We start from the raw sequence: 25,061 nt of genomic DNA, 5'->3' as shown, positions 1-25,061 counted from the left end.
TTGAAGTAGGGGTCGGACTCTCGAACGTCGTGGAGGATATTCATGAACAAACCCTTGCTCATCCTATACCGGCGCCGAAAATTGTCGGCATGTGTTGCCTCATCTGCGAAGTAGTCGTTGTGCAGTATGGTATGCCCCTCCATCCTCTGTCGGGGCTTTGACTTCTTTCTCCTGGCTTTGATCCTCCGTGGTGCAGCCTCTTCCGCTTCTCCGCCTCGGCGTCAATCATGTCCTGGAGGGACGCGATGATCAGCAAATGCTCCCCGATGTCATCGTCGAAGGCTTGCTCGTCCTCCAGCTGTCGGACAAGTCTTCGCTATCCTTGTCTGAAGCAAAATCAATTGTTAAAATTGCGCCACGGCAGACCAGGCAACGAACAGCGACCAATCACGCCTACCTGGCAAGTCGTCGAACACCTTATGTGCAGGGAGGTGGGGCGGATTTGACGTCGCGTTCTGGAACGCGCTGGCAAAGCGGCGACGATGAAATGGCGGCGAGAGTGCCAGCCACGACAACAGTGCCGACTCTAATAAGAGATCGGCCGTCGAAACAGCCGGCAAATTCAGCGGCAGCGAAGGGGTGGAAGGCGAAGGAGGGAAGGCGCGACGAGAAATAAAAGACGCGAACCAACGGTTATAGAAATAGTCGCTAACAGGTTGGAGCCCGCCTCACTTTTCGTTGTATCCGACGTGCCTAAAGCGTTCCCTGTGGGGCGGGGACGGGCTCAGGACACTGTATAAGGCCACGCCGAACAAAAAGAGGCTTTTGAGGAAAGCAGTTGGAAATATTTTTTTGTCCGGCGCATCCCAAAGGCGCAGCTGAAGATGCTCTGAAACAACATAGGCCTTGTTTTGCAAACGAATAGAGCATAAAAAGAGATGGTTGCCTGAGATCATGAAATTGATTCTGAGAGTAACCAGCCGTTGTGGCTCAAAAGGTTCCCTTCTCCAAGCACTATTTGGCTGTTCAAAGAACTCAAGTGTTCCGAAGAAAAAGAGAACGAGCCAGCAATTCAGGAGCGCAGCTCCAACATAACAGGTGGAGGAAAATTTAATGTAAATGAGACAGCACATCCTGCCATAAAGAAAAGCGAGGAAACAGATACAGGAATGATATTCTAATCAGCAATGTTACAGTGATACAAGGCCTAGACTGCAAATATTTTACACAGATGGGATCTACGATCTAGGCTGCGATCTAAGCTAAATCCAGTTACAATGACCGCAAGAGCCATCACTCTCACGCATGGAATCGGCAGGCTTGGCTGGAGCTCATTTCTGAGCCTTGACTGACACCTCAACATGTATTCACCTGCAAAGGTAGAAAATCAATGGGAGATGTAAATGCCTGAGGACACACATAACTGCTTCGGCGCAATATCTGCTCAAGAACGCAACTCAGAAAATGCAATGTAAAGCTAAGATCCCTCCAGTTCTCTACTTTTTCTCCTGAATGGATCCCCCTCCGTTCCAAATTAATTGACGCAGATTTGTCTGAATACATGCATATCTAAACAAACCTGTGTCAATTAATTTGGAACGGAGGGATTATTTTACTTCACATGCCATAGATCCATTGTAAATTTTGATCAGCAGCAAATTTCGAAGGGTAGAACATCAAACAGATAGTTTGCAAAGAAAACAATTAGCTAGCTTATCACGTGAATGCACCAGATAATATTGCTCACCAGCAGTCTCAACTTTTCCATGAACGCTCTTGAGCAGCTTGAATTCCCTAATATGAAGCCACCAAAATAAATGATGTTGAGTGAAATTCTTAATCCATGCAAAGATATTGTGCGGTCTACATCTAAATATTACAAAAGATACCTGCTGGATCCTATTGGGATCAATATTGCCAGTTGCCTGCAACTGATTATAGTTTAATTCCTGTACAGAATTTTGAAATTCAGATCCCAGAAATAAAGTTTCAACTGTGGCAACAATTAGAAAGGACAAAGATGTGATCATATTTCCTTTATTGTTATCATAAAGTGCTGTGGGACACAAATGCAACGCACCACAGAAGCATATATTATTATTTTTATGGAGAAGTTCACATTCCCTACAATTACAACTAAGGAAACTGAATGGGCACCTGATGTTTCATCTGCATCTGGTTATGTCCTTGATGTGACTGAGGATGTTGTTGGATAGATTGCATAGATTGAATTGTTTGAGCCTGAGGAGGTGACTGAAGTTGCTGCGCAACAAGCTTTTGTTGGTGCTGTTGAAGTAAAATAAGTTTCTGCTGCTGCTGCTGCTGTTGCTGTTGCTCGTACAGTACATACTCTTCAGGCTTCTCCCACTACAACACAAAAGCTCGTGAGAACAAAAATCCCAATAACTCAAATTTCAAGATGATAAGTGATACGGTAAGTATTAATCCCTCACCTTACTCTCTCGAGTAATACTATTGTAGTAGTATTTAAAACCTTCGGGGGAGGTATGTTCCGTCCAATTGCAAGTTAAAGAAACTGCAGGTGAATTGACCTGCTGTGGAATTGCATTAATGTTTGACGGCATCATGGCAGCTGGAGCACCAGGTGTACTGGATTGATTTGGCTGTCCCTGCACAGTCCACAAAAACTTTGAACTTGTGTTGAATATGAACACATAATACAAAGGACAGATGGAGAACATCAGTGGCAAGGAAAGGAAGCAAAACAGAAAAATAAACATGCAGAAATGATTTTGGATTCTGATATTAAAGAAGCATCTTCTCATTAGGTTAGTTCCTAGGAATTACCTGTTGCTTAGAAATCTGTGTATGTTGCTGCTGATTGAGGTTAGGTTGCTGCTGATTGAGGTTAGGTTGCTGCTGCTGTTGCTGCTGCTGTTGCATTAGCTGCAGCTGTTGCTGAAGCTGAAAAATCGCCTGCTGCGAAGATTGATAACTGGACTGCATAGCTGCCTGCTGTTGGAGTAGCAACTGTGGTGCTTGTGATGGTATCTGCTGGATTGGTTGTTGCATCATTTGTGGTGCCACATTGGACGGAAGTTGCTGTTGTCCAGGAACTGATTGCATGGGATTGGACTGTATGGCTGGAGGCGCTTGTAGAGCGCCTGCAGAAGCATTCTGCTGCGTCAATGGCTGTGATGTGGGAAGCTGGCCAGGTAATTGCATAGATGGTACATTCTGGCCAAACAAACCAGGCACCAAGGAATGCTGCCCCTGCTGATTCTGCAATTGTAAAGAGAAATTGTGTGGTGGTCCAGGTGGCTTTTGCAAGGGCGGGATCTGCTGCCCCCCTAGATGATGCCCTTGTAATGAAGTGTTTATGCCCTACAAAGTAAGAATTGTCATGGCCACGGACATGGAACAATTTCCATCTAAGGCAATCCACAAACATCAGAAGTAATATGCCAGTACCATATGAGATGACGTCGGCACAGCTGTCTGACCATTCCCAGGAAACATCTGAGGCCGAAAAGCACCCTATGATGATTAAAGGTAAGTAAATGGGCCACGAAAAGGCAACAGTGTAGTAAAGGTTTGGCTTGTACCGTACATTATCTGCTGCTGATGTACCAGTGCCACCCATTATGCCCATAGGATTGTCCGACCCATAGTTATTAAACTGATGAGATGCCACTGAGCTTGGGCTTGAAGGGCGCCAAGCGTCACGAGGCATATGTCGACCTCTAGGCTCATCAAGATTGGCAGTCGGCCTAAGTACGGAAAATGATTAGCAATGAGTTGAATGGTTTAAGACTTTAAGTAGGATTATTCTTAGTCTAACAGACTATACTAGAGCGTCAGCTAGAAAGCGAGAAAACATGAAACGACAATTCTATATCATCCAACAGTATGTTATTCATAGCATTACACTTTACCTTCTGATACATATCATCTGACTCTTGCAATTCTTTGAATTACTGCATGTACTATTTATTTAATGCTTTTGGCAATATGAAAGTACAACTAGCCCCCTAAGTGTGGTACTGGTAATTAACGACAGTTATAGTGGACTAACGGTTTTATTAAGTTGTACATGAGGTCATATTTCATAGGTGATACATGAAGAATACTGGATAGATTCAGCGATTATTGTCATCAAATCAAAATACGCATTAAATCTTGACTTAGAAGTTAGAACATGCAAAATGCAGCCCAAGTCAGAAATACAGACTCAACGCACGCATAGTCAGGTTAACCATATGAAATTATTTTCACTTACAATCTAGTACCAATCAATTCTTCTTCTGTAAGAAATTTAAAGGTTCAAATAAGAGGAAATCAAACCTGATAACAAGTGCTGCATCAGATCGAGGACTGACACCGGGACCTCCAAATGCAGGGCCACCCCTAACCAAACAAGATAATTCAGACAGCAGCAACGGGAAATAGTGCAGAGTTAGAATACAAGCAAAACAAATATGCATTCTTAACCACCTTGATTCTCCAGGTCTAGGCCGCTTAGGATCAGCAAAGCGAACTATTAATGGTTGTTCACACCCCTATCAACACAATGGATACAGTAAGTTCAAAAGGCAAAATGCACAATTTGTCGGCTTGGCACAAATATTTACCCTCATTATGTAAGTCCCACTAAGAGAATTCATGGCCGCAAGTGCAGGTTCTTTTGATGAGAATTTGACAAAGCCACAACCTGCAAGTTATCACATATGTGACAACAGAAGTTGGTACAGAAAAGTGGATTGAAGGAGCGGGGAAAGGAATCTTATAAACCTCGGCTCTGCTTCATGCCATCTTTCATAATGTAAACATCTTCCACGTGACCAAAAGGAGCAAAAATCTATTTAAAAAATGAGCACAGATTCAATTTAATATGCAATTGCTAAAACATCAATGGTTACAGATAGATGAGAAGTTCCCCACACCAAGATATTCTTTCAACCAAGAAAACTTCTAGTAAAAAAGAAATTGTCCCTTACCTCTTCAATCTCCTTTGCAGTTGCCTGCTTATTCAGTGATGCAACAAATAATTTGTGCTCAATGGACCCTAGCAAATAAGTGGACAACAAAATTAATCATCAATAAGTAAATCAAGGAAATGATCTGAAGATACAAGTCAAGCATAACTTAGTTTTCTCACAATAATTTTCTTTAGCCAAGCTCGGAATAAAATAATTAAGATTCTTGTCAGTCAGTACTAGTTTGAATAGGACAAACGTATGGATGTTGAACCAATGGAAAAAAGGAATATGAGAAGTCTGCTACTGTGAAAAAAGGCATGATATGTATTCAGGAGTATATCATTATATCCAGTGCAGCTGAATCTGGATCGCAAGCTTCCTTTTGCTAATTGCTTTTTGAACAGCCAGTCAAAAGGATTATGTTGAAAAATCATAGCAAACAAACTCCGTACTATAGTTGCAAGACAATAACTGGAGAAATGGCACAAATGCCACTAATAGGCAAGCTAATATGTAACAAAGGTACTCTGAATTATTACCATGACGCTCCTTTTCACCGTCGGCATATCTAACCTGAACAGGGCCCATCGCCTGACAGAAACAGATGCATTCAATAATTTGCAGACAAAAGAATGACATTAAACAGATGGCCAACAAAAACTAGTTACCCCAGGTATAGTCCACTGGTTATGAAGAGCTCTTATGGCTCTCTCAGCCTCTTCAGAAGTCGCATATTTAACAAAGCAACAGCCTGCAAATGCGAACATATTGATTTCATCACAAGGCATTACAATTTTCTGCGTGTTTCAGTTTGATATAATGTAGATGCAATAAAAAAAACCTAGTAAAGTTAGTAAGGAGAAGGAAATAAGGAGGTTGTTTTCAAACAGGTAATAAAGCTCAAGATCACATTGACCAAGAAAAACAATGCCCAACACTTCCAATGTCCAGAAGCAGAAGTCAATCAACAAGACAAGCACAGAAACGTTGAATAAGAAAAAACATACAGCAGCATGTAGACAAGTCAACGTATCAATTGGGCTGCGCTTTGCAACAACAAGCACAATTTCAGACGTAACAACACGAGTGTTATTTTTACAATGCTCCAGCTGACTGCAAGGTGCACTAAGATTTCAGAAGACAAACCAGATCCCATGATGAAACATTACTGGCGTCACCAGAATACAAGAACAAAACATAAAGTGAATTACTCGCAATAAAGAGAAGCGTGTGCTTCACATAAAGCACCATGTATAACCAATCCACCGTAATTACAGTGTGTGCACAGAAATTGTTCAGTCGTGTAGACAGTATCAGCTACAAAGAAGCTTAAGTTCCCATGAGATAAGAGGCAGGCCATTAGGAAAACCAGACAAACTTCTAAGGTTGGCCCATATTCACATTCTAGAAATACAGTGAAGGGGCATCCACAATTGTACAAACCATTTCTTATGTTGTACCAAGTTGATACATCAAAGGATAATAAGAACCTGTCACAACAGAGCATCTCAGACATACCACTACATGCTGAACACTATAGCACAGTCAACCAAAGCTACGCTGCAGTACGTTAATAACATGAGCAAGACTTGTGTACACGCAACTGTCACTCGACACACTCAAGATGGCAACCAAATCATGCATGGTAATCAAAATATATCAACAATATCATAGCTCAAGCGAAATCTTTTTGCTCAGCCATACAGCTCCAATAGCTCCGAGTGTTGATATAACCCATACACACACACATATGACAAGGGTCCAGAAACAGGATTCAGCCCCAATTTTCCCAGATAAGGACATATGTTTCACCAATCATTTCGAAGAACACAGCAACCTCAGGATATAGCATTTGTATCATCTGTGTGGCTAATTCGGAATGCAACAGTTACACGCAGCATGAACCTGTGAGCCCAACAGTTCAGGTGGAAGACTCCACGTGAATGACATACATAAATTATGCCGGGGTACATAATCACATACAGTGAACATAACTTTGGTAGTCCATGTCAGCATAATGTAATGGTACAAAAGAAAATCAAGTAACCAAGATTTCTGTTGTGCGACAATGTAAGGTGAAAGAACAAGAACGGCAGAACCATCAGAAGCCAGACTTCAGCGGTATCAGATAATACTACCAACGGTAAGCGGATCAACCACTTTCCACTGTCACACACAAACATTCAAAACTGCACAGGGCCACAGCGTAGCACAACCAAACAACCAAAACTCAGGAGATACGTTTTGTTCAGGGCAACCAAGCAGCTGGCAGCAGAGCGATCAAGTATAGTTGAACTGAACAAAGGCATAATATTGCCAATCAAAGGACAGCTCCAGATTTGGCATGCAACCACAATATCCCAACATAAAATGAGTAACATCACATGAATTTAGATAAGTCAGTAAAACACCACACAGCATCATCCAACCAGGCAACCAATTGTGCATTGAGGGATTCAACCAGGGATTCCATACAGTGCAACTCATGATAACAAGTATATTAAAGAAAGAAGCCGAAACCATGAAAGGAAAAGAATCACAGGTTGGCCTTAATTCATTAGAAGGTTAACTGGTCTTCTGCATCACATTCAAGCGAAATAGAAGAAAATTGAAACATCAACCTTAGTTATTTCTGGTCAAACTACATTGAACATGCATATAATTGCTATGACCTGAACAAAGTTTTGTCCAAATCTGCTGCCTTATCTAGCAGCAGAATGGTCTAGTTAGGTTACAGTGATCAGTCGACAGTATGTTGATCCCTTTCTTGTCTTCTACTAACCCAGAGGAGGTAAGCAGAACGGGAGCGCAGTTAACAAAAATCAACAACCGCCAAATCTAACTGAGAGAACATGCAACCTTGTTGCTTCTGATACTCTCAGACCTGAAAAGAAAGAGATACTGGTATGTTGATATAATAAGAAAAAATACTTTTGGCTCACCTTGTTGTTCACCAGTTTTCCTGTCCCTGATCATAGCAACTTCAAGAACATCTCCATGATTCTCAAATAAAGGTCGAACCTGAAGACAGAAGAAGGGTCTTTCACAAACAAAATTAAAAAAAAATGTCGATCCTCGAGAGAAAGAAAAGCATAAGCAACAAGAGAAAAAGAAATAACATAGCAAAAGAATGTCAATGAGAAAAGACAGAAAAGTAAATAAACGGCCCAACTACGTTCATCTTCAAATTTGTGAGCTTGTGACAAAATAACATTAAGGCTAAGCACAATGCTCCAAGTGGAGCTGAGATTAAAAAAAAGATCAGTTATGCAAATAAGCGTTAGCTAGATAAAAACAGCTTTAGCTAATTAAAAACTTAACGCTAGCTTTCTAAAAAAAATGTAGATAGTCTATTATCAGATTTTCTTAGCAAAAAAAAACCTATTGCCCCATTTATCTCCTAAGCTAAATTAGGGGACTTCTACAAATCTTCACACTGTGTCATGAATAAGATCAAACTTAAAATAATTGTAAACCCAAGCAACGTTCCGAGTCCTGAGATTATGCACGGTAGATCAACAGGCAATGAACAGTAGACGTATTAACAAATCTACAGGTAAGAAAGGGGAGCTACTACATTACGTGTGGAAGTTATACTCACATCGTCTTCACTTGCTGTTCTCGGAACTGATCCAACAAAAAGTTTAACATGGCCGCTTTTGTTGTCGTGATCTGCAGGAAATGTTCCACAGGAAAATCAATTAACTCGGAGGTGAAAGGTTGTAAGCCTAAGCTCAAACGTTTCTCCACTGGAGTTCAACGAGATAAAACAGTATAACCAGAAACTTCATGTACCAAACATAAGTTTTACTAAATTGATCACTGGTACTAAATAAATGGATTGGTGGATGAAAAAATAAGGTGCATAGTACGAGGGAAATCGCAACATTTAGATACACGGGTTTTAGCTGAAGCAGATATGACCAAGCTGAAGTTGATTTTACTACAATAGCTTGTCTGAAGCTTCAGAATGAGATACGCTCCTAGGCCATATCATTATGTGATTTAACCATAGACAGAAACTGCGTGCCTCATGAAAATTACACCATACATACATCTAAGACCGGTCTAAGTTCATCCTTGATGAACAAGGTTGGGTGGTTTTGCCATGTTCGTATACATTATGTGCATACTTGGACGCGCAATTTGTCACATCCCACAATTGACTTGTCAGCTATGCCGAGTTGACAGTAGCTGACTGAATTCGAGGTACAATCCTCCACAGGACATGCAAAATCAATGGCATCGCCTATCCCACAGAGGTCCAAAATAACAAGCTAAGGTTCCGAATCTAGAGACAGCGCAGCAATACCTAGAAATAAAGTCAAAGCGCCGAAGAGAAGCTTCTGAACCAACCTGAGTAGTCACCACGGCCGCCGCCTCCGCCGCCGCCGTAGCGGTTCCTCTGCCCACCATCGGCCTCACCGAAGTCGCCTCCGCCGCCGCCGCCACCTCTGTACCCTCCGGTTCCACTAACGCCTACGGCGTACTCAGACGGCGCACGGTACGGATGGAACCTCCCGCCTCCTCCTCCGCCTCCGCCGCCGTCGCGGGAGGAGGAGCGGTGGGCCGGGCTACCCCCGCCGCCAGACCAGCGTGAGGGTCCGCGCGCGAATCTGCTGTCCCCGCCGCTACGGCCGCCGCCCCCGGGGCCGGAGGGGTCGCCGGAGCGGTCGCTGCCGCGGTGCATGTTGCGGGCAGAAGGCGGCTAGGGTTTTGACGCGGCGCGCGAGCGAGCGAGCACGAGGAGGCAGAGGCGAAGAGAAGAGGTGGCCGTGTGGAATTTCTGGTTCGCCTCGTCAAGAGGAGAGCCAATGGGCTACGACGAGTAAAGAGATTGGATCCGATGGGCGGCTGCCGGCTGAGCGAAACCGTGAGGCAATCTGGCGGTCTGGGCCCTTTCGGTTTTCCAACGGACGTCCTTCCCCTTGGCTTACTATTCCCAAAAATAAGCTTTTATCTTGTACACTCCGTATTTGGACATGAACTAAATAAAATAGCAGAATCGTTGTAACCATAATTGTTCCGGCGAATTTGCCCACCATCAATATACGTCGGATACCTTTTTTTGTCTAACCAGTCGACGAAGCCACATGTGTCCCCCTTTTCCCTAGAAACCCTAGTCCATGACAATGGGCATTGCTAAGATTAAATCTCGTTTCTCACACATACCTTCCATATGTATTGCATCGAAACTAAAAGGTGCCAAGCCAAATTGTGTGACACATAAATGTCAACGTAAACTCTCTCATGAGCCTATAAAAAATCAAAGTGTAAAAAAATGGTTATCATTTGCTGGTTATCTTTATACAACGCCAAATAAACTTTGCCAAATCACAATTAACAATCATAAGCAGCAGATGTCCAACTTTAGAAGAGCGTACTTCATCCTGGTGGGACCTTCTAGGCCCCTAAGGTCGTGGATGTAATTGTATGATCCTCTCGCTGCTTCTCGATTGTTTAGATACCTCTCTTCTAATAATACAATATATTCTCCTTCTCGCACACTTTATCACGATTTTCGAACCCACTACAAATAGTGGGGGAGCTTGCAAAGGAACTCGGATGGGAATGCTCTAACTTTATATTCCAAACCTTGTAAAAATAAAATTATTTGATGATGTTCTACTTTTATATTCTATAAACATAGCTTCACCGGACCTGAAACCTCACCCTAAACTTACTTCGAAATATGATGAAGTCTAGTTGATTGTGGTTTGGTAGGGGTGTGCACTCGATGCCGAGAAGATTGCTTAGTCTTGGACGCCTACGTTATTTTGCCTGCACTAAGTTTAGTAAAAAAAAAGAACCTTGTGATGAAGTATGAAATAATGAAATTAAATAATTTTGAAAGTAGCCAACTCCTAGCTAACTCAAAGAAAAGCTAGAGAGTGTACTTATATACTTGTTCCAAAACGGTGGAAAATATTATTTTTACAAATGAGTTGTACTGTGGTCAAACTAGAGACATCAGACAGATGCACAAAAACCGAGCCCTCTAGAAAATTGCCAAAGGACACTAGACAAGACACACACACAAGCTCGACTCCTCTAGAAAATGGCAAAAGAAATAGTTGTTACAGTGCAGAGTAGGAGAACAAAAGAAAAAATGTGCATGCATGTTTTTAGCATATTCTACTCTAATCCCCCGATAAATCTGGCACCATCTTCAATGAAACTCATTCCATAACTGTCATATCTATATAATTCATCCCCACTAACAAGCATTTAATGTTTGCAAGATGAAATCTGGTGCAGCCACATCATCCCAATAATTTCATCCATCTGATTTGAAATCTATGGTCTGCATTCTGCAACTTCATCCAGCGTCATGAGCTAGACACACACCACAATTCAAACCAGCTGATTGCATGCATGCTCGGTTATATAAAATGTGTAAAGGCAGCATGATTCAAGAATGATTAGTAATTGAAGGCATCAATACTTCATGTTTGTGGCCCCACCGAAAGTCCTTCATTGGTAACGGAAGGCACCAATGTCCTCCACGTTTCCAATCACTTCGTCCTCCCATCGACAAGGCAGCTTCGGCTTCCTCTTCCTCCCTCGGCTTCCCTTCATTTAAGCAAACCGATCCAGTTCCTCCACTCGGCACTGCAACAAATGGCACGTGGAGATAAATGGCGAGCACAAGAATAGGCGCTTCAACCCAACTTAGGGCAGGAGGCGTACGGCCTCCACACCATCCCAACTGCCCTGATGGTCTATTGCACACTTGTTGGTGCGCATCTAGCCCGGCAAATACCTCTTGTGCACCGCATAGGGAGAAATCGGGTTGCAAGCGATCTTCTCCGCCATGTCTCATACTCTCATCTACCACGGTTTCTACATTTGGTTGAGTTAGTGGCTTCACCGAGAGCAATGGGAGTGGAGGCAAGTACTCTTCTTTAATCGGGTGTATGCCATGTGTTTAAAAATTGTCAAAATGTAGAAGCAATATTCATGGTAGTCTTCTTCATGCATTTGTGCAATGGAGTCATGTAACTTTTGTCTCATCTTCTAGGACATGTTTACTCGCCGCCTGTTGTTTGTGTATTCGACGGTACTCTGGTGAGGGGTCCCTCACGGAGGGGAGAGAGGGGGGAGCCATGGGGCGAGGATTCACCGGGATGAGGTCACACGAGTTACCCAGCTTCAGACCTCGCAAGGGCGGCGAGATCCTACGTGTTGCTATAATTCACTATAAGGCAACAAGTGTGTAATTACAGTGAGTTGTGTTGTTCTGTCCCTAAAGGTGGGATCTCTACGTCGTTGGCATACCCCTGAACGTGGGTTCCGTTCCAGAGACAAGATCCCACCTTCGCTGATTTCTGGCATCTGAGCCGCTCGGTTGGGCCATAGGCCTCACCACCATCTCTGGGTCACACGAGCTTATCGGAGTCGAGGTCCTACCATGGTATACCTAGTTAGCATATCCATGACACTGCCTTGTCCATGTCCAGTAAGTCTTCACCCAACATCAGTTCTTGAGTCTTGACACATATAATGCGTGATGTTTACGGTTGCATTTCTCATTGTCTTTGTAATTGTTGATGATAGGCATGTCTCCTCTTGCAGGAAGCATGTATCAGAAACCGGCACCATCCACTAATGATTGTTGTGCAGAAACGCAAGAAGCACACATCATTTACACGTAATCGTATTCCTAGCTTAACCGTGTACTGGATAGGGCCCGAGTCTGTCAGTTGTTGTTGGTACATTTAGCATTCTATTTTGGCTGAATTTTATGATTTTTAGCAACCTGCGTAATGAAGCTATTATTAATATTCCCACATGTTGTTTGGTGATTGTTTCATTGTTGTCTTACTACTCAAAAATGTTCCTAGATCTTGCTAAGAATTTCCGTAGCAACTTTTCCAAACAAGTTAACCAGCCCAGGAATACCATAGACATCCTCCCCGTAGTTCGAGCGTTCACCTTCACATGTTCATAGATTGCTTGGGGGTGAAAAATAAAGTTTGAGGACTCATTTGTTTAACCCCGAAGTGGCATGGATTGATCTGTATTGGGGATCAATCCCCGTTGTCCAGCCCGACAGGGCAATTATTCCATGCAACGGAAATTCAGTTGTTCCTATATATCTTTGTATGATGTAAATTCAGTTACATACAATTTTTCATAATCGTGCACATCCATAAGGTTTCATCATGTGCACGTGCTCCATTACTAGTAACACACAGCTCTAGCTGAAGTAACAAAACACGCCTTATGTCCATCAATCAATCCGCCTCACACATTCATAGGCAACTAAATCGTTATTATGTTTTACCGATTTAGAAGATATATTCAATAATTTAGCACAATTATTGTCTAGGTGATGCATAATACTGCAGATTTTACTTGAAGGTTCAGATGCACCTTTGCCACAATTCAATCCCATCATAGACAAGAATTCTGAAGAGAAAATGCCAATCTAAACGAGTGGATATAACCCGAGACGATGTTAACAGAAAACAAACGATCACAACAGGCTCAATGTAAAACCATATTGATATTGGTATTCAGTCTGACATTACATTTACGAAGTAATAAGAAACTTATTGCACAAAGTAGCAGGCAAACACCAAAACAAATTGTTCAAATCACAGCAAAGGGTATGGAAGTGAACTTCCTCAAAAAACGACAACTATAACACAGCTGTTGCCAACAGGCACAACCGATGCAACGTAAGTAGATGCGGTATACTTCCGAGAGCCAACTTGCCAGCAAGCTAACTGTTCCTTGAACTTAATTCACAGTAGAGCCATAGATGAGCATGAGCAACACCAAATGGCTTTTTAGTTCCCATCATAGCAGCCACACACTGGCTAATCTCACGGTACGGTAGGTAGTTAATCCAATGAGAGACGTAGCGCATAGCATGCCTACAATGACCGGATTTGAGTTCCTTCGATCAAACCCTCATGCCTGAGCATCCAAGGGTTCTGCGTACAATTCGTCCACATCAGACCGTCCACAGATCAAACACCTTCCACCCTTCCACTGGCCCAGAAGACCTGGCACACCCTGTAGTTGCCAAATGAAACATCGTGAGGCTCCACACAGCTGTTACGAAATCCTAAGCAGGGAAGCTCATTGTATCTACTTGCAGACAGAGATTGGGCACAAAGGTTCAAAATGCAACAAAAATTCATCCAAGACAAACTAATTCATCAGTCTTAACAGCAAAAAAAAAAGTAAAACCTATTTGAAATAGTAGTGGCAGGTTTAGTATTCCTTCTGCAGATGTGAGATATTTGATGAATGTAGTACTGTACCAGAAAAAATTAACTCAAACCCTCTGCAAAACGTTTTATGATTAATCATAGAAACATCCGCACAGTTTCAAATTAAATTAAAAATTGCAATGAAATAAAGCAGTTGATGCTAAGATCTCATAATAGAAATGAACCAATTGGTCTAAGAAAATCACTGAAAAGTTTCGTACGAATGTTCCAACTTCAAAATACAGCTTCATGTTATGCTAACTCCCAGTAAACTATATCATCAAGGAAAAGGGGGGTCACATCAGAAGAAAATATCGTAAACTGCAAGCCAAGACATTCGGAAAAAAGATCAAAGGAAACAAAATGCTGGAAAGCAGAGAACTTACCAAACCTAACAGCAGCATTTGCTATGGTTCCAAGACCACCATTCTCCAAAAGAAATTTAACACTATGAAAGGGCTGCAGATATGGGGCTGAATTGAACAGGTATCAAGCGTGCCACTTACTCCAACAGATCCTCATGAACTCCTATACACATAGAAGAACAGACGACTGAGCACTGCTTCAAATAAATAAACAAAATTGACAAGGAGAAGCACTGAAGAAAGATGCCTTACCAGTAACCATCCTGGTACAAGCTACTTAGTCACACAAGATAACGACCAGATCCGATAGGTTTTGCTGACTGCTTTTCAGCGACTTGACCACTTTGCTGATTGATTTGCTGGTGGTTTTGGACCATATTCTGTTTCGCAGGGTCAAAAAGATGGAAATCTTGCCATGTTTTCTCATTGGCGGTTTGGGCATGCACCCCAGAGACCTGCTGTTTCCCCGGGAAAGGGAAAGGGGGGGTGAATGCACTGGTAGTAGTGGAAACATCAGGATAAATAGCTCTTGCGTTGTGAACATAGTCCACTGATGGCTGGTAGCCATCCAGCCAACTGTAATCATCAATCTGTTGGTGCTGCAGCTTCCCCAATGACGCGAACTCATCGTGACGCTTTGGTGTGACATGGTTAAAACCTGGAGGAGGACCAACAGGCCTTGATGGACGACTAACAGGATTCTTCTTCGATACAGTTTCAGGTGCATCAGTGAGCTTCATTGTCACCCCACCAGATGCTGCTACTGACGGTACAATTGAATCAGAAGTAGATGGGATAGTCTCTTCATTGGCCTTCGCCTGATTATGCATCAAACTTGCATTGTTACGACCAGATTCAACAGATACATGTGGTGAATATCCCATCGACTGTAATCCACTCAATCCACCTTGAAACCTCTGGTCAAGAAATCCATTTCCAGCCAAATTAACATTGTTCAGTCCCATCATTAAGAGTTTTTCTTGTTCAAAGAGCGATTTTAAATAATCTGGGCCATTCATTTGTGGAATCATTGATGCAGACACACGCGGATCAGAGACGACACCTGAGAAAGCTGGTATTGTGTTCAGAGGACCAAGTGGTGCACCATTACTTGCCCAGCTGGATGTAGGAATCCCAACAGGCTGAACAAATTCATAAGGAGACGATATTGGAACATTACTAGGAATGACCTCTTGAACACCATTGGGAGCCCAACCAACAGAAGACATGGGAAGTGGTCCGCTAACATTACCGTTACCAGGAGCTGATACAGATGCAGTACTCTGGATAGCAATGGTTGGCCAACCAGCAGTAGACATCTGTACAGGCTGGATGTATCCATTAATGGGTTGTTCAGTAAGTACTTTCGGGAACTTCTCAGAAGCTGTAGGCTTAAAAACAATTTCTTCATCATCTTCTCCTTCAGAACACAACTGTACTCCTGCCTGCATTGCTCCAACATTAGCTGCCACTGCATCGAATCTGCTAACAGTTTCATGTTCCAGCTCAACAGCATTCGCTGCAGGTGCATTGGAAGATCTACGAGTAGAGATAGCAGCTTCAAAAACAGGAGGTTCCTTGGCCAAAACAAACTTTCTTGAAGATGGATCAAAAAATATTCTCAGTTGATCAATCTGAACGAAACTTAGTAGAGCCTTCCCTGCAGAAAGTATCCGCTGAGCCCGTGCTTTCTTCTCCTTGGTGCTTCCATCATTTCCAAATGTGTGCTTGTTTGAAAAGTCCAAAATAAGCTGCGCAGGCACCAAGGGCAAAAACCCCCTTAATTCGAAATCTTCCCACAATGCAAGTCGATTGCCAGTTTCACCTTCTTCATACACGCTCATATCGAAAAAGCATGCCTCGTCATCATCACAATCAAAGGAAGCAAGGTTTGTGAGGATGAGCTTATTCATAAGTGAGACACACTGATTCCAGAAGAAAGAACGAGCATTTGCATGCTTCTCATCCATCTCTGAATCAGCAGCTAACTCTGGATGGCATGCCAGCCATTCGATGTAGACCACAATGGCTGGAAGATAGAAACTTGATGCAATGTCACGAAGCTCTGAGCATCTTTTGAGAATACGTCCAACAAACTCAAAAGCAGCTGTGAATGCATTTTGAAGCAGTACCCTGCGTTGCACAATTTCAGCATACGATTGGCTATCCGGTTCCTTTCTCACATTGTGCACTGTGAATATAAGGATTGCAACGAGTCGAACCATAGCTAATGCATTCTCTGCAGCATCAGAACCAAAATTAAGCTCTTCGCTGGGACCAGAAGAGAGAAGAATTTTCAGATCATTGCGCACCATATCAAACAGTTCCTCAAATGTTTCCAAACTGCCAAAGAGAAAAATAATTAGCATGAGAGAGAGCGAGAGAGATAGATAGAGAGAGAGGGGAGGAAGGTAAAGCAACGGAAAGTACCTAGTCCTTGTGAAAAGAATTCCATTCAGTCTAACAAACCGCACAAAGAAGGACTTCAGTGTATCAGGCATACTTTGCTCTCGCTCTTTTGAAGCTGCTTCAGTATTGACATCTTTGGGCTGAAACCTTATTTCGCCGCGTCCTCTGCCCCTCCCAGCTGATCGTGGGGGTAGTGTCCTAGCCGTGGCAACTTTGTTGTTGCTTGGCAGCTGTGCATAGCTCTGGCGATTCTGCACAAGTATACTGTCAGAAATAGAACCTAAAGGCATAGTGCAGATCTTACAAGTCAAGTGTGAATATTACAGAACTAGTCCCTGATAAAATACCCAGGATTCTGCACAAGTACAACTGTCAGAAGTAGAATTTAAAGGGATAGTGCCTATGATAAACACCCATCGACCATCTGACAATTGTAACGCTAGGTTTCAGAAATTTGGACTCACTCTATTTAAGATTAGCTCATTACTTGTGATATAACGCTAGCAAGAAAGAACTAGAAAAATAAAGAACACATAACCAAATGAAATGCTCGATAAGCAAAGTTAGCTTTATAGAGTGAGGGGAACAAGCAGTGATATGGAACGCCATCAGTAAGACAAAACTAAGAACAAGAAATGCTAGGTTGAAGCTAGAGCCTTAAGCTGGGCTCTGTAACAGAAAAAGAACCATCATCAAGCAACACCTATTCAGTAAATCCTTCATGATCCTTACAATAACCTCAACAACTGTTCAACACAAGCAACAAGCATTTCCCCAACTTATGTGGCTAAAATGATGATAGCCGGCAGGAAAGATAACATAAAAGGAACAGAGACGAGGAAAATCCACATACTCGCTTCATTCGTTGCTCAGTAATACAATAGATACACACACATAACTTGAGAGGGATTTTGAACACAAGCTGAAATTGAGCAACATGTGCAGCACAAATGTGAACAACATGAAGAGCACCAGGAGGAGGTCATCATTGGCTGCATGGAGAGGCCTGGGGCCGTCTTTGCAGGTGACAGTAATGGCAAGCTAAAGGGGAACCGGGAAGCGGCTAGGGTTCAGAGGTAAAAAATTTAGGCTGGACTTTGACCTTAAGAAGGTAGGAAATCAATGAAATGAGAGCATAGCATGGCAAGGCAGGGCACAGGATTGCAATGCGTTTAGACAAACCTGTCAAGCTAAATTTATTTTTTCAGAGAGCTCGTGAGATGTAACAATGGCTTAACATGATCAGTTAAATTTATTTTTCAGTAGCAAAGCATGTATATTTAGCTAGTATTAAATTAAAACGTATAACTCATTGAACTTTGGACAAAAATATAAAGATACGCATCAAGGTTTGGATAATCTGATCATTTATATCAGAGGAGAAGTATGATGCTAGGTAAATGGGGAGCCAAGCAGCTTCCAATACTCGTGACTTGCATAGACCTAAACGTACTTTCTTCCATGTGAATTAACAAATCTGGCTGAAGGGTACAAAATTCTACAATGGACGACAAACAACAACAATGCAGAAAAGAACAGTACAGTAAGTTAGTGAAGAACATAGCACAATAATACCTTCTCAAAAGCAAGAATCAGGTTGTCCCGTGCTGTAGAGAAGGGAGTGTCTACAGCTAAGCTTCGAAAGTATCTGTAGACAGCCACTACCTCGTTGCTTGAGTAAGACGCTAATATTGCGAGCTGAGAAATCCAACCAGAGTCATCATTAGAATACTGACTGAACAGAGAATACATGAAAATCTGACGAAAGTGAGATCATACCTGATGGTGCGGATTGCCGCTGGAAGGGCAGATTGCCGCTGCCTCCTTGTAGTAACTAGAAGCCGCGGCATATTCACGAGTTGCAGAATCGCCATCACCAAACATACCCTTGTAGCGGGCCAGATCACCCAGATATATGAGGCAGCGGTGGCATGATACCAGGGCTTTCTTCACATCATCCGCTTTCTTATCATTATTTGCAGCATTGTCAGGAGACTCGGAGAAGTAACCGACAGGGAGGCCATAGGTAGACTTGATCTTGAACATCAGGTCATGGTAGAAGCCAGACGCCTCCGAAAGGAAGCCCCTGAATGCCGACTTGATCCTCTTGATCCGTTCCGCGTTGGCACTGCTCTTCCCGTTCTGAGCCGCCGCTGATCCTGCGGTGCTGATGTGGTGCCTGAACTCCTCGATCCTCTTGTAGTGCAGCTGCCACAGGATGTACTCGATCTCGTGCTTCTCGCAGAAGTCGTGGTCCGCCAGGATCATCTTCTCGAAGTTCTCGCGCATCTGCAGCCATATGTTGGGGTCCGAGGGGACCTTGGACTGCGCCGACTTCTCCAGAAGACTTTTGAGTTCAGCGTTCTGTAACGATGAAGTCGGTAGGTTAGCATCGATTACATGGACTGGATTTATCTATTGAGCAGATTTATCATGCAGGAACCTAAAAAAAGAGATGGAAGCTATAACACAGGTATCCAGTGAAATCATAAAGTTGGAGGAGAGTATTTCGACTTCTCCTGCTAGCAATCAATGGTTGGTGGTTCAAACTGATATAAGTGACACCAAACCATTCGCATTATTGGTCTATCCGAGAACGCAAAGCAGTAGAGTTATACCACTTAAGCATCGATATATGATAGTATAGTACTAGATAGGAAGAAGAACATGCAGCAAGCGTCGCGTACAATGCAGATAGAGCAAGAAGCTACATGAAACAGAGCCTGGTGTGGAAAAACTGGATGCAAGGTAGCAGCATATAAGGGAAGTAGACCTTCTTGAAGAGGCGCTTGGCGAGGTCGTGCGGGGGCGGGGCGGCAGTAGAATCCATGGGAACAGTCATCATTCATCAATTGAACATCAGTCGCGTGCACCTGCAACAGAGCCAGCAGCGGAATCAACCATCATCCAGGAAAAACACAGGTACACAGAAATAACGCGGCCTCGCGGTTGCCACGGTGGGTGGTGGTAGGGAGACCCTGGCCCAACCCTAGCCTCGCAGCTAAAACGAATCGGAGAGGCGGGTAAACTCCCGGCGCCGAAAATCCCCCAGAAGCGGCGGCGCCGAGAACCCTGCCCGGATCTCCCGTAACCCTAACCACCGACGGGCGAGGGCGGGCGAGGGAGGGTGGAAATCTGCTGATCCGGGGATGGAGACCCGGCGATCTGGGGCGCGGAGGGCGGGAATCGAGCGGGTGGGTAGAGGGGTGGGGCGGATTGGTACCTGATCGCCGCCGCCGTGGTGGTGGTGGTGGTGGTGGTGGTCGTCGCGAGAGAAGGAGAAGGGGAATTTTCGTTTGGGGGAGGAGAAAAGAGGAGGAAGGGGAGGCTATTTTTCGTCTTTTTGTTTACGGGAGGGGTGTGGTGTGTCGTCGCCGTGCCGTGCCGTGCTCGGGTTGGACTCGCTCGACCCCAGGGGCGGTTCGGGAGGCTGCCGGGTGGGCCCGGTTCGTTTGTGCGAGATTTTGTGTCCAGATGGAGGGCACCCCTGCCATCGTGTGGCCGGCGGCAGCTGTTTCTGAAGATCGAAATATTTTCCAAGGATTTCCGTCGGATATGCTTCTAGAGAAGCGGACGTCGCATCTCATTCCCATGCATTGGCCTGTATGTATAGGGATACCAACGGAGAAGAAAGTTCCTCGACATGTTCTAACTTTTGTTTATATCACCAATAACATACTACTATCTCGATATATAAAAGAAGATTTATCTAAATTTGAATGTATGTAGAAACTAAGATGTTTTGAATTTGTCTAAATTTAAATGTATGCATGCACTATTTTCATCGTATTGCTAACAGAGGTGGTATGTGACTTCAAGTTGAATTTTTTGCACACTGGTGTAACTTATTGCATACGGGTAATAGTACATCGCAACATCTGATTCTATGCACGTGAAGAGACTATCACACACTAGTACTATATATGCATGATGATACTAGTATATGATACTACCCATTGTGACTGCAGTGCCTCAAACACTATAGTGGAGATGTGCTGAATTAAAAGTATACATTTAGTGTCTTTAGATTAGTCATAGTAAAAAGTAGCATAGAGCAGTGTGAAGCATACTTCCTCCTCAAATAAGTGTATGTTTGGACATGTCCTAAATAAAACTTTATTGACTTTGACCAAATATTGATGCTTTTTATTGAGGATTCTTCACCACTTATCACTTGGTTTAGTTGGGTTTTCATTCAATTTTGTGTTTCAACAACTGTTAATATTGCAATCCAGGCGAAACTTTGTGTTGAATTGTGTATTTCAGAGAACCATCATTTATGGAAGATCCTAGGGCATTTATGAGCTAATTGCAACAAAATATGAAGTTTTCCTATTGAAGACAAATTGATCATGGCGCAGCAGGGTGTTTAGCGGGCATCCGTACGAGCGGGCCGACCGTACCACACACCCGTACTGTGTACCGATGATACGTCTCCGACGTATCGATAATTTCTTATGTTCCATGCCACATTATTGATGTTATCTACATGTTTTATGCACACTTTATGTCATATTCGTGCATTTTCTGGAACTAACCTATTAACAAGATGCCGAAGTGCCGATTCTTTGTTTTCTGCTGTTTTTGGTTTCAGAAATCCTAGTAACGAAATATTCTCGGAATTGGACGAAATCAACGCCCAGGGTCCTATTTTGCCACGAAGCTTCCAGAAGTCCGAAGAGGAGACGAAGTGGGGCCACGAGGTGGCCACACCCTAGGGCGGCGCGGCCCCCCCTTGGCCGCGCGGCCCTGTGGTGTGGGGCCCTCGTGCCGCCTCCTGACCTGCCCTTCCGTCTACTTAAAGCCTTCGTCGCGAAACCCCCAGTACCGAGAGCCACGATACGGAAAACCTTCCAGAAACGCCGCCGCCGATCCCATCTCGGGGGATCCAGGAGATCGCCTCCGGCACCCTGCCGGAGAGGGGATTCATCTCCCGGAGGACTCTACGCCGCCATGGTCGCCTCCGGAGTGATGTGTGAGTAGTCTACCCCTGGACTATGGGTCCATAGCAGTAGCTAGATGGTTGTCTTCTCCCCATTGTGCTTCATTGTCGGATCTTGTGAGCTGCCTAACATGATCAAGATCATCTATCTGTAATTCTATATGTTGCGTTTGTTGGGATCCGATGAATAGAGAATACTTGTTATGTTGATTATCAATTCATATCTATGTGTTGTTTATGATCTTGCATGCTCTCCGTTATTAGTAGATGCTCTGGCCAAGTTGATGCTAGTAACTCCAAGAGGGAGTATTTATGCTCGATAGTGGGTTCATGTCTCCGTGAATCTGGAGGGGTGACAAGAACCTCTAAGGTTATGGATGTGCTGTTGCCACTAGGGATAAAACATTGGTGCTATGTTCAAGGATGTAGTCACTAATTACATTACACGCAATACTTAATGCAATTGTCTGTTGTTAGCAACTTAATACTGGAGGGGGTTCGGATGATAACCTGAAGGTGGACTTTTTAGGCATAGATGCATGCTGGATGGCGGTCTATGTACTTTGTCGTAATGCCCAATTAAATCTCACTATACTCATCATAATATGTATGTGCATGGTCATGCCTTCTTTATTTGTCAATTGCCCAACTGTAATTTGTTCACCCAACATGCTGTTTATCTTATGGGAGAGACACCTCTAGTGAACTGTGGACCCCGGTCCAATTCTCTATACTGAAATACAATCTACTGCAATATTGTTCTACTGTTTTCTGCAAACAATCATCTTCCACACAATACGGTTAATCCTTTGTTACAGCAAGCCGGTGAGATTGACAACCTCACTGTTTCGTTGGGGCAAAGTACTTTGGTTGTGTTGTGCAGGTTCCACGTTGGCGCCGGAATCTCTGGTGTTGCGCCGCACTACATCCCGCCGCCATCAACCTTCAACGTGCTTCTTGACTCCTACTGGTTCGATTAAACCTTGGTTTCTTACTGAGGGAAACTTGCCGCTGTGCGCATCACACCTTCCTCTTGGGGTTCCCAACGGACGTGTCAACTACACGCATCAAGCAAATTTCTGGCGCCGTTGCCGGGGAGATCAAGACACGCTGCAAGGGGAGTCTCCACTTCTCAATCTCTTTACTTTGTTTTTGTCTTGCTTAGTTTTATTTACTACTTTGTTTGCTGCACTAAATCAAAATACAAAAAAAATAGTTGCTAGTTTTACTTTATTTGCTATCTTGTTTGCTATATCAAAAACACAAAAAAAAAATTTAGCTACTCGCATTTACTTTATTATCATGTCTAGTCCCGTAGTTGCTACTCTATCACCTGAGGAATCGATCTTCACTTTTAAACAAGGAGGTGAAGAGAATTTTAAAGAAGCATGGTCTAGAATTTTTGATGCTTATAGTAAAACTGAACCTAAAATGACCTTAAGTTTGCTTCTTAGTAATTTCTATTCCGGGCTTATTCTTCGCTATAGATATGCCTTAGATGCTGTAGTGGGAGGAGATTTCCTTCATTGTGATCGGGATCAAGCTTTTAATGCCATAAGGAAATTGATTACATCATTTAGCTCCGATAATAATTTTGATCCATCTCATGCTAGCATGCATAATAGATTAAACACTATTGAAACAAATATATCCTGTTTAAAAGAAGTGTATAACCGAATTCGCGAATACTATGATTATGTTCCATTAAGCTTCGAACCTTCAATGTGGGTGCCTACCGTTAAAGTTACTATTGGTGGTGAAACTTTTCCTGCTCGTTGTGATATTATGTCCGAGTTTTGCCTCATGCCTGAAAAAATTTATAAATCTTTGACACTTTGGGGACTTACTGAAGGGGGAGAAGAAATAACTCTTACGGATAACTCTGTTGTAATTCCTAAGGGTATAGCTGAAGGTGTTTTCACAACCTTTCTTGGAAGGACGGTATCCACTGATTTTCTCGTTATTGAATGTGTAGGGACAGGACAAATCACGCTTGGAAGATCCTACTTTGAAACTCATGGGAGCAGTCATAGATGTTGGGAAAGGCACTCTAAATTTTACCTCTACACCCGGATGCGGTCATGTATTCCCTAGACCAAAAAGTAGGAATAAGAGTAAGAAAGGTAAGTGCAACACTCCTGGTAAGAATGCCGATGCATCATCTCTTGATAATACTTGATACACACTTTCTGCGCCTAGCTGAAAGGCGTTAAAGAAAAGCGCTTATGGGAGACAACCCATGTTTTTTTTTTACCTACAGTACTTTATTTTTATTTTGTGTCTTGGAAGTTGTTTACTACTGTAGCAACCTCTCCTTATCTTAGTTTAGTGTTTTATTGTGCCAAGTAAAGTCGTTGATAGAAAAGTTCATACTAGATTTGGATTACTGCGCAGAAACAGATTTCTTTGCTGTCACGAATCTGGGCTGTTTTCTCTGTAGGTAACTCAGAAAATTATGCCAATTTACGTGAGTGATCCTCAGATATGTACGCAACTTTCATTCAATTTGAGCATTTTCATTTGAGCAAGTCTGGTGCCTCGATAAAATTCGTCAATACGAACTGTTCTGTTTTGACAGATTCTGCCTTTTATTTCGCATTGCCTCTTTTGCTATGTTGGATGAATTTCTTTGATCCATTAATGTCCAGTAGCTTTATGCAATGTCCAGAAGTGTTAAGAATGATTGTGTCACCTCTGAACATGTTAATTTTTATTGTCGCTAACCCTCTAATGAGTTGTTCTAAGTTTGGTGTGGAGGAAGTTTTCAAGGATCAAGAGAGGAGTATGATGCAACATGATCAAGGAGAGTGAAAGCTCTAAGCTTGGGGATGCCCCGGTGGTTCACCCCTGCATATATCAAGAAGACTCAAGCGTCTAAGCTTGGGGATGCCCAAGGCATCCCCTTCTTCATCGACAACATTATCAGGTTCCTCCCCTGAAACTATATTTTTATTCCATCACATCTTATGTGCTTTGCTTGGAGCGTCGGTTTGTTTTTGTTTTTTTTGTTTTGTTTGAATAAAATGGATCCTAGCATTCACTTTATGGGAGAGAGACACGCTCCGCTGTAGCATATGGACAAGTATGTCCTTAGTTTCTACTCATAGTATTCATGGCGAAGTTTCTCCTTCGTTAAATTGTTATATGGTTGGAATTGGAAAATGATACATGTAGTAATTGCTATAAATGTCTTGGGTAATGTGATACTTGGCAATTGTTGTGCTCATGTTTAAGCTCTTGC

At 43.0% G+C, this 25,061-nt stretch overlaps 2 protein-coding genes across 3 annotated transcripts; both read right to left on the bottom strand.

Annotated features, from left to right (window-relative positions):
* Positions 1-1,049: 1,049 nt before the first annotated feature.
* LOC127300305 (flowering time control protein FCA) lies at positions 1,050-9,698 on the bottom strand. 2 transcript variants are annotated; one of them, XM_051330403.2, is made up of 18 exons: positions 9,237-9,698; positions 8,482-8,552; positions 7,823-7,901; positions 5,549-5,631; positions 5,420-5,471; positions 4,899-4,966; positions 4,693-4,759; positions 4,533-4,612; positions 4,396-4,460; positions 4,246-4,308; positions 3,512-3,671; positions 3,373-3,438; positions 2,749-3,285; positions 2,394-2,570; positions 2,098-2,307; positions 1,830-1,889; positions 1,688-1,734; positions 1,050-1,311 (listed from the first exon to the last, which is right to left on the bottom strand). In XM_051330403.2, exons 1-17 carry the CDS (start codon positions 9,568-9,570, stop codon positions 1,696-1,698), a joined length of 2,211 nt encoding a protein of 736 aa, XP_051186363.1. In that variant the 5' UTR covers positions 9,571-9,698; the 3' UTR covers positions 1,050-1,311; positions 1,688-1,695. The 2 variants fall into 2 exon arrangements, with proteins under 2 accessions (XP_051186363.1, XP_051186364.1); XM_051330404.2 differs by having other exon boundaries at positions 3,373-3,420.
* A 3,672-nt stretch (positions 9,699-13,370) lies between these two features.
* LOC127300304 (nonsense-mediated mRNA decay factor SMG7) lies at positions 13,371-20,205 on the bottom strand. Its single transcript, XM_051330402.1, has 8 exons — positions 20,102-20,205; positions 19,652-19,751; positions 18,658-19,242; positions 18,454-18,576; positions 16,900-17,129; positions 14,722-16,812; positions 14,491-14,632; positions 13,371-13,904 (listed from the first exon to the last, which is right to left on the bottom strand). Exons 2-6 carry the CDS (start codon positions 19,721-19,723, stop codon positions 14,751-14,753), a joined length of 3,072 nt encoding a protein of 1,023 aa, XP_051186362.1. The 5' UTR covers positions 19,724-19,751; positions 20,102-20,205; the 3' UTR covers positions 13,371-13,904; positions 14,491-14,632; positions 14,722-14,750.
* Between the last annotated feature and the right edge of the window lie 4,856 nt (positions 20,206-25,061).

The sequence above is a fragment of the Lolium perenne genome, chromosome 5 (assembly GCF_019359855.2).
Source record: "Lolium perenne isolate Kyuss_39 chromosome 5, Kyuss_2.0, whole genome shotgun sequence".
Lineage (NCBI taxonomy): Eukaryota > Viridiplantae > Streptophyta > Magnoliopsida > Poales > Poaceae > Lolium > Lolium perenne.
This window is presented reverse-complemented; position numbering and strand designations above follow the sequence as displayed.